This window comes from Acipenser ruthenus, chromosome 10 (genome assembly GCF_902713425.1).
Source record: "Acipenser ruthenus chromosome 10, fAciRut3.2 maternal haplotype, whole genome shotgun sequence".
Classification (NCBI taxonomy): domain Eukaryota; kingdom Metazoa; phylum Chordata; class Actinopteri; order Acipenseriformes; family Acipenseridae; genus Acipenser; species Acipenser ruthenus.
Window position 1 is genome coordinate 47,064,927 of NC_081198.1, and position 9,995 is coordinate 47,074,921.

Sequence of the window (9,995 nt, forward strand, 5' to 3'; positions counted from 1 at the left end):
CAAAGGTACCACGAAATGTTAATGTCAGGACAATCGAGGAAGTCAGCACCTCTGGTCACTTTTTTTTAAAAGTAACAAAAATGTCAAACATTAACTACTTTAGACGTGTAATGTAAGGCAAACTGCTTGACCGCAGCTGAAACTGACAACAGCGGTCACGCATCCCCTGCAGATTCTAAAAGGTGCTGCGCTGGAGCAGACCCTTCAAAACACCGGAAAAGCGCCACCAGTGCAAGAGGGGCGTAGAGAACCACATGTAGGATTAGTGATCGTGGTAGCGCCACCTAGAATGGGGGTGTGAAAGAGCTTGTATAAATTACAACTGGTGTATTGTGAATGACATATACCGGTACATATAGTATGCTTTTGCATTTAATTAATGTCCATGTATTTCTTTCTTTCTTTCTTTCTTTCTTTCTTTCTTTCTTTCTTTCTTTCTTTCTTTTATTAACTTATTCATGTATGTATTTATTTATTTATAACTTTGGCATGAAATATCCTCCATATAAAACTGATGTACATAACTTTAATTACTTAAACAGATTCCTAATAAAATATGGTCTTGGGGTTACTGAAATAAGTCTTTGCATAATTTATTTACCAGTCTAGTTATGCTGGAGCTGTATGGGAACACTGAAAAAAAAACTATAGTCTCCTGCAATCAGAAAATCAATCAAGTCGGTCTCCATGTTTGCTCAGTCGACTGTGCTTGTAAACGTCTCAAAGCTGTCCTAGCTCCGTCTGCACAGACCGTGGCACCAGGCGCAGTCTCCCGACTGCAACGCAGACATTTTCGGATTACCCCGAACTCAGCCAGAAACTGCGTGGCTGGAACGCACTCAAAGCTTCTTCCGTCTCATCTGTAAGAACCAATAATTTTGCATTAACGAGCATATAGGCGTGTCATTCAAGAGGCGAAGGGTTGTGATTGGTTTGAATTAGACTGGTTTTTAAACTGGCTTTTGCTTTCCGGCTTGTCTTGTTTTGGTGTAACTGTCAGATTTTCGTAAGAGAAGGTAAGACAAGAGAGAGAGGGAGAAAAAAAGCGTAAATAGAAATATTATTTTAAATGTTTTTAAATATATGGTTCAATCTAGATACATTTGTATTTTGTATGCCTACTTTTTACATTTTTACAAGTATTAAAATCGCTGGACACAATATTAGGTAGTAGGTAACTTCTGGATTTTTTTTGACACAGTAACTGGTACAAAACACCTGCACCATTAGAATCAATTTATATTTACGCAGTACAGTATTTCATATTATTAATTGTACGATACGATGCTCACAACATAGTCATTTTAACTTCAGTGCGTGCACTGCAACATAACAAACCGCATTACTGAATCCAAATAGTCTGCAGTTTATTATTACAGTGTACCTACGTGTATGCTAATGCATAGTAATGTAGCTGCATTACATTTCTTCCTTGTTAAATTCTTTATGCAATGCTCATGTATTACACTATAGTAATCTATTCATTTGTGTTCAGTGCCACATTAAAAAAAAAAAAAAGGTTTTGCAGTCAAAATAAATACCCTCCCCATCTTTATTAAATAAAGGTGAACAATACTGTGGCAGGATAGCACTGTGGCCGCTAATGGACTTAACACACCGTTAAAGTCCCTTCACCGCACAAAGGATTTGGTCTCTGTATACAGATGCCACTCCCCAATTAGAACTCAGTTACTTCATAGTGAAATGGCCCCACCTGTGATTGTTGGAAGGGACAGATTTAACCCCATCCCTGCCACCTACACTTCTGCCCTACCACAAATACAAACTGGTATTCTGTTTGTATCTTGCCTATTTACCCTGTTTGTATTGCATCTAAAAATAATATATTGTGTCTTGTTTTATTTATAGTACTGTATATTGTGGACTTGAGATTTGGTGGAGCAATACTCTGAGCAATGTCACATGGGAGTTCAGGTAAGCCTTTGAAAGGATTCAGTTAAATAAATGTTAGTTCAGTATGTAGTAGTGGAAATGAAAGGCGAAACCATTGATACCAGCCCAGGGAACTGAATAAGTCTTTGTATTCAAATACAACCAATGAAGTGTATCTGCAGTGTTTTTTCAAATTTGTAATGTAGCTCTTGTGAAGATTAAAGTGTTTAAATTGTGTTACAAGCTTTTAGATTTAAGCTGTGGAGGGGGTGTAGGTAAGTAAGACATTGTTTAAACGTGTGTTTTTGTATCATAAAAAGCATGTGTTTTTTTCTATCTGCAGGTAGAGAAGAGCAGGTAAGTTAAGACTGAAGGTATAATTTGGTAGCATAAATAGACTATTAATTTTCTGTTGTTACTTTACAACAAAGTAGTAGAAGTCATCCTGAAATGTTGGATGTAATTACAGTTGAACTGCCTTTATAAATTACTTACTTTCAAGTATAGAAATCGCTCTTATTTTTTTTAAAGCTTGTGTTTAAATGAGTTGCCGTTTCAATACTGTGATTTAAAGGTTCTTGAGGGTATCATGGGGATACTTTTGAGACAAAATCTTTGGAAACTCAGATTTCTAAAGGAATACAAATCTATGCACATTTTATAAGGCATTTAGGCTATTAAAACTGAACATCCTGACTGAACAGTAAATCCTGCTTTCCATCACCCAGTACAATGACCCCATTGTGATTCTCAATGGCGATCAGTAACTTGATGCTTGACAGTGTCAGATCAGGGGAGCACAGAAAGAGCACAGGAGGGGAAAAAAGCGATGCAGTGAAAAGAAAGTATTTGAAAGACCTGAAGTGTGGTATTGGGTAAGAGTATTAGGAGAGAACGCTTTGTTGCAGTTACTGGACAGGCAAGGTCTTCTGTTTATCTCTTAGTCTTCTAAGCAAAGGGCAGAAAGAAAGGCAATGGACAGCAGAGTGCAACACAGGGACAAAACATATGTGTATCTGTGGACTTGCAGGCAGTTCCAGGTATGTTATTACACGGGCTGATGTGTCAGTGTTGTACTACATGTTTGTGTAGCCATGTTATACTGTACTGTTTTAACATTTCTAGGGTATAGCTCAGGATAATGAAGACCTTGCAAGCATGCTATTGGGATCATACTAGGAAATAATGTTTAGCATATTAGAACACAACTCTTTTACACCCTGAGGCTTTCATTAGTACAGTACTAATGTAATGTACGGTGAGTTAACAGTACCGGTATTTTGGAACTTTTTTTTTTTTCTTTTTTTTTATTGTGTAGCAGGAGCAAGCCGAATGGGAAGGAATAAACCGACTACTTCAGCATCATGGCTTCAAACCCATTCAGCTTGCAGACCCTATGGAAAACAAAAACCTATCGGGTAATAAATGTGTTTTAATTCAGAATGAATTTCTTTGCACAAAAGATATTTCCTAATATTTGATCAAAAGCGCAGTAGACAGAATAACACAAACTCTGCACTCTTATTGTAATGATTGCCTGTTGATCCTGGTGGGAGAACATTATAAAGGTCTTTTGCAGATAGGTGTAAGATATTTTAGACTAGAGGCGCAGAATTCTGAAGTTTAAAATAATCGCAGATAAATTGTGGAAATAAATATATTCAGCTAAAGAAAATTGAAATTGGGAAACACACAAACAAAATCAGAAAGAGAATATTTCCACAATTAAATGATATTATTATTATTATTATTATTATTATTATTATTGTTTTTTAAAAGTTGCTTATTAAGAAGAAGCTTGACTATTGTCTGCTCACTTCACTGGCTTGTCTTTTGTTATTTTGCCATTTTGCTATACTATTGCATATCACTATTGTCTTGGCGTTTTGTTCGTGTTTTTCATCTGCCGTGTTACTATGGCACACTCTAAAGCTTTGTGGCTTGTTTTTTTTTCTACTGTGCTCTAGTAACCAACCCTATTCTCCACCTCTCTACCAATTCCCAAAGGAAGCTTGGAACACCTGTCTCATACTGGGCTTCAGTGTCAAATGTAAATCTACCCTGAGCCCCATGTTTCTTAGAGAACACAGTGTATTTATTCCTGTGTAATGTACAGATTGCACTGTCTTGCAGATGTGGTTCTCCTGGATAAAAAGTCTGCTGCAGAAATTAAACTTATACTAAAGTCTTTGGTAAAAGATACTGAGCGAAGACAGGCATTGATCCAGGAGCTAATTCAGTCTAATAACCAGCTAAAGTAAGTCCTATTATCTTTTCTTTTTCACCTCCCCCTAGTGGTAATTTCTAAAACAATTTCACTTCAGAAATACTTTTTTTTTTTCAGTGTACAGTACAGTAAGCCTTGTAAATAATTATCGCAGCAGGTTGAATTATAATCCTGAGTTATAGAACACACAGAATAGGATACTGGCAATACATTAAATATGAATCACTTTTAGATTGTTTAAAGTACAGCATATCTGTGCATTTAACATTGTTTTTGTAATTTAAACAGAGAAACCTGTCTTGTTTTACACAGAGATGAGGTCCAGCAGCAGGAGGCTCGAGCTGCTCGTCAGTCACAGCGTGCTTCTGATCTGGAGAAAATCTTGGATGGCGTCAAGACCAAGATTCAAGACCTGGAGGATGACTATATTGCTAAGGCCGCTCGGCAGCAGAACCAGATGAAGCAGCTACAGACGGATAAAAAGGACTCGCAGGTATTTGAGTACTGAAAGTTTAGTACAGCGCAGGATTGGGCTATAAAGTCCCTCCACAAACATTCCTAACCATTCCACCTGTCAATAATTGCTGTGAACTCTTGGTGATAGAATCTGTGCTTTATTAAGAAAGGAATGCAGTAAGGCAACCCGACCACACTTTGACCCAGTAGGAGTCCTGCTATGTGTTAAACCAATTGGTTGTCCCTTCTTTGTCTCTCAGTGAATGTTAATACAATGGGATTTACAAACACAAGCAATTTCTTTTAAATGTTCTTTCCTCTTTTTTTTTTTTTTTACCTTGAAGAAACGTTACCGTCTTCTGGAACAGAAAGTAGGCGAAGAGAAAGAGGTTATTTCTCAGCTGCAGAAGAGGCTAGAGTGTGTTGTAAATGAAGAAGACAAACGCACAACCAGGCAAAACAAAGTCTTTCAGCAGTTTCGCAAGAGAGGAGCCAAAGAAAGCTCTGTGCTTGATCAACAGTAAGTAACCAAAATGCAAATGAACAACTGAGCATATTTCAATTAATGACGGTGAAAACTATCCAGCGTACGATGGAAAGGTTAGTGGTGGGGACAGTGCACAGCTAAGTATGGTTTTCTTGTTTGTTGCATTTTTTTAAGGCTTCTGGATGTGATTGATGCCTATGAAACTAAGATCCAACATCTGCAGACAGAGCTAAGGTATGGCAGATTTTGTATTAGTTTCATTAGTTTACATTCAAATTATTGTGATTCTTACATCAGAATAATACAGTACTGTGCTGTATATGTTGTAGGTTAACTAACATAATATAGTTTTCATCTATTACAGGAAGTACAAAGGAGATACTGATGAGAGTTCCCAGGAGGAATTACCCGTTAGAAGAAAAAGACAAGACAAAAATGAAATACTAGATGCAACTCCAAATTATAAAGCACTTCTCAAGGTACACAATGACATAATGTTTTATTTTATTTAAAATAAACTGTATTTTATTTTATTTCTCAATGTCTCCAATTGCATGTAGACTCAAGTAGATAGCAGTGTTAGTTGTGTAATGCATTTTTACAATGTATTCATTCAGTATATGGTACACCTCCTGGATAAATGAATACCCATATTTTGAAGATGGAGAAGCACTTCTAAAGGGAAATCCCATTCTCTGTTTCCAGGGTCATCAAGAATGTGCATACGCTAGGTTGGAGTTAGCATTGCCCATCACAACCTCATGCATGCACAATGCAAACTGGTGGAGATGACCCTGTACAAATTCCTTAACCTCTACTCATGACATTGTAACAAACAGCTTTCTCCCTATTTTGCAGTCCTACCAAGACCAGCTTAAGGAATCCAAAGCCCAGAAGGAACAGATGAGGCAAGAACATGTGAAACTAAAACAGGAGCTAGAATCAAGGTAACAGATGGAAATATAGTGGAGTTTTGTATTTAGAGTTGTGTGGGGTTTTTTTTTCTTAGGAAAAGATTTCACAGAATGTGATGAGCTGATTCTTTGTTGTTCCTCACCTGTAGGCCTACAGCGAAGGAGCTGAAGTCATGCAAACAGCAGTTGAAAAGGATGGACAGAATTATCCAGCGGAGTAACATCACGTAAGAAGGAATTTAGATATATTTTAGTTGCGGCTGGTTTATATCTAGAGAACAGCTTAACTGTGGGGCGCGGAGATGTCGGTGTGTATGCCACACTTACATTTTCACATGTTCATTCAGTGTACATGTACTGATACAGCAGCTTTACAGCCATGGTAAGCAAATTGCTTGAGGTCTATCCATGATACAGTGGCAGGTGACAGATATATTGTGTGTTTTTAGAGTTCTAATTCATCAAACAACAAATTATTGTGTCCTTTGTTTCCATTTAAGGTCTGCAGAGCATGGCAATAATGAAAACGATGAAGGTGCAGACCGCACAGAGGTTGAGCATATAGACTGCTTGCATGCTAACATCTGCAGGAGATTTTTAAAGGTAAATGAATGTAGCTGAAAAGGGTGTAGAACATACCAAATCTACAAAGAAATGCAGCAGCTTTATAGAATGCTTTAGTGTTCTTGTGATTTTTAATTTGTCTGTCTTTTTAATACTGCATATGTCATATATTTTAGTATTTGGGCTAGTTTCAGTGCCTAATGTTACCTTTGGTAAAATGGCGCAAGATTATCAGGGTCTGAGAAACCAGTCAACAGAATTATACATTAAAGTATAATTGGAGTATTATATTCATACAAATATGCATAGAACTTAATTCTTTTAGCTCAAAACATGTTTTTCATATCTTTTTAGAGTATTTGCAAGGAACTGAACGTCCAGGATATAAATGACCTTGTCCCAGCTGCAAGAGTGAGAGCTAAAGAAGCAGAAGCCAATCCTAAACTTGTGAAGGTAAAACTTTAATCTCAATGAAGGATCTCTCCTTGAATTGCATGTTCACTTTTAGAGTAAAAGGTTTAATTAGAAATGACCACAGAAGCTAGCAGATAAGGGGAAAAAACCAGGGACCACTTGAGGGATAGATTTTATTATAAAGACTAACACAGGCACTGTATATTTAGACAATATTACAGGATATCAACAGATCAGTTCACAAACCACTTTGTTCATTTCTTTTTAACTATCTGAGCTGCTGCAGATGTCTACCTAAAATAATTTAAAGTGTTATTGTCTTATCTTTTTTTTATGTTGTGTAGGTTTTGAGTGCTATAAAAACAGTTGTGAGTAATCAGAGAGCCCCACTGTTGCAGTCCCTCTCTGACACTGTTGAGGAACAAGGATATGAACAACTTCTTCCTACAATAGAGATGTGGGCTGAGCAGTTGGTATCTTTAAAGGTAATTGTATTTCTGTATTTTGCATGGGTACAACTTTAAGGGTTTGGGGGATTAGTGTTTTTAACAGTGACCAACACATATAAAAGTTAGCTGTGGTTGTCCACACACAGGATGTAAAACGGAGGGTTTATTTGTGATATCATTTAATACTATCTACTGTACAAATTTTTTTAAATGCATTATGAAAGTACTAAGGCTTCCCATTTCTATATTTATTACAATACTTTATGAGGGATTTAGTATGTTCTTTTCAGAATCCCAACAATAACTATACTAAAATACAGCTATATGGTTCATAGTTTAGGTGGTAATTGAATGTATTTCACAAAATCCATTTTGGCACACTTTGGAATATGTTAGTGTTTTGTTTTATCCTCCAAGGATCTGCAATGTGTTCTGAAGAAGTTAATGCTCAGACTGGTTCCCTGGCATTCCTTTGGCACCCACGACCCAAGCAGTGGAGTACGGGTAGAACATTTGCTGTTGATGGTTGACATTCTGTTGAAAGAAACGGAAACAAAAGACAAGGTAATAGATTGTTGATAAATAGCGACTAATAAACAGGTTCACTTTGAAGCCAGTTGTGAGGATGGAATTAATAATAATCATAATAATAATAATAATTAATTGGCTTGTTCTATTGTCTCTTTTTTATAGGAAGTCAAAAAGCCCTCCCAGCAAACCCTGCAAGCAATAGTATCCCACTTTCAGAAGCTGTTTGACGTGAACTCCATTAGTGGTGTTTACCCCCGGATGAGTGAAGTGTACAGCAAACTGGGAGAAATGACAAATGCAATGAGAAATCTCAGAGACCTCTTGGGACTGGGTAAACGATATTAAGTTCAGAAAGTAACACTAAGGCCCGGACCAAATCAAAACTTTGACAACCTGCTAATCACACTTTACAAAACTGTATTTAATAGTGTTTTCTTTTTATGAGTAGAAGAAATAAGATACTTACAAAAAAAAGAAAACACTATTAAATACAGTTTTGTTAAGTGCGATTAGCGGGTTGTCAAAGTTTTGATTTGGTCCCAGCCTAAGGCTGGTTTCAAATCCTGAATTCTAGCTTTGCTTTAGACATGTTTTTGATGTTACTTAATTGCACTATATCACTACTATATCTATAGCTGCTGTATGATTATTTTATGTCATTTAGGCTTATTATAAAATCAAATTAGACATGGTAAAACACAATCGGGTCAGTTTCAATCAAAATCATGCTTTTACCAGTTTATTAACAAGAGTATTTAGATCGCTTGTATAAAGCCGTTGCTTTTTTCCCCCCGTATAACATCCAAGAAAACTATGCACTCAAGTTTGTATAGTTAAGAGATCCTACATAATAGAGTTTATTATTTTTATCTTTGCCTACCCAGATGACTCCACTCCTCCCAGTGCATTGGTAAATATGGTGGGCAAACTTTGCTGTTCAATAAATGATGGCACAAGCCAGCAAGTACAGCAGTTGCTGGGCACCCAGGACATTGAGAGGTAACTATCACTCCTTAATAATACAAAAACAGCATGCAACAGTGTCATACATTTGAAAGATGTTTTTTTAGTGCTATTAACCCAGTCTGATTGTTTTTTTTAGTATCATCAACAGGTTGGAAGAACATGAGGAGTTTTTTCCAGCATTTCAAGCCCTTATCCAGGAGTTGCTTCAGATTCTAGGTAACGATACAAGTATGGTAAACTATACATTCCGTGGTGCTTTACAAGAGTTAGTCTCTAATATTAAGCTCTGGGTAAATAAAATAATTTAGATTGTAACAACTGAAGCTTCAATTCAGTTGTGGTTTTATTCCTCTACCACCCCAATAATCATGCAAGATAAAATGTTCCCGTGCTTGTTTCCATATTTCATCAGTGTCATTGCACATGTTGCTCTGACAGTAGTGTATGTCCTTAAATAAATAGATATATTACTTCAAAGTCGTAATACAGAAAACATGTTTATATTCTACAGATGTCAACCACCTGGATGATGTTCTGTCAACAGTCCGTTCACTAAAGCTGTTAGCTGAATAAGAAGCAACGTTAAATGTGGTTTTGTATTTTACATTTTTGTACATTTTTAACCTGTTATGGTGATAAACTAAAATTATATATATTTGTTTTTTTAGCACTTTGATATAGCAAGTTTATTTTTGTGGAATGTTTTTTATTGTGTTTGTTTGAATTACTTCATTACTCAATTAAATGAATATTGCATTTGCTTCTATGTTTGAATTCTGTTAGACTGCTGTGCATTTTTATTTAAACAGACCCTTAGTGATGTGGCTTAATGGCTTGGCAATGGGATTCAAACTCTCAGAATAGTAAAAATGATACACAAAGTTCAGATGTATTCAAGATATTTAATATAAATTCAATTAAATTAAATTTATTATTTAGTTTTTTACAGGAAAATATTACAACACTTTGCATCCTTTCACCACTTATATACAAGTAGAACATGGCAAAATAATACTTTATACATCATAGATTCAAAAAAAAGACACATGAAAGAAGGAACTGGTGTTCCTAAACTAGCTTGGTTAAAAAAAACA

At 36.1% G+C, this 9,995-nt stretch overlaps 1 protein-coding gene across 2 annotated transcripts; it reads left to right on the forward strand.

Annotated features, from left to right (window-relative positions):
• The first annotated feature begins 907 nt into the window (after positions 1 to 907).
• Positions 908 to 9,667, forward strand: cep70 (centrosomal protein 70). 2 transcript variants are annotated; one of them, XM_034002811.3, is made up of 19 exons: positions 908 to 1,016; positions 1,870 to 1,935; positions 2,237 to 2,250; positions 3,212 to 3,311; positions 4,027 to 4,150; positions 4,433 to 4,613; positions 4,921 to 5,096; positions 5,238 to 5,297; positions 5,428 to 5,542; positions 5,922 to 6,010; positions 6,127 to 6,204; positions 6,478 to 6,580; positions 6,896 to 6,994; positions 7,300 to 7,440; positions 7,822 to 7,968; positions 8,098 to 8,266; positions 8,820 to 8,934; positions 9,038 to 9,117; positions 9,413 to 9,667. In XM_034002811.3, exons 2-19 carry the CDS (start codon positions 1,917 to 1,919, stop codon positions 9,472 to 9,474), a joined length of 1,872 nt encoding a protein of 623 aa, XP_033858702.3. In that variant the 5' UTR covers positions 908 to 1,016; positions 1,870 to 1,916; the 3' UTR covers positions 9,475 to 9,667. The 2 variants fall into 2 exon arrangements, with proteins under 2 accessions (XP_033858702.3, XP_033858694.3); XM_034002803.3 differs by lacking the exons at positions 908 to 1,016; positions 1,870 to 1,935; positions 2,237 to 2,250 and adding an exon at positions 2,332 to 2,933.
• The last annotated feature ends 328 nt before the right edge of the window (positions 9,668 to 9,995 follow it).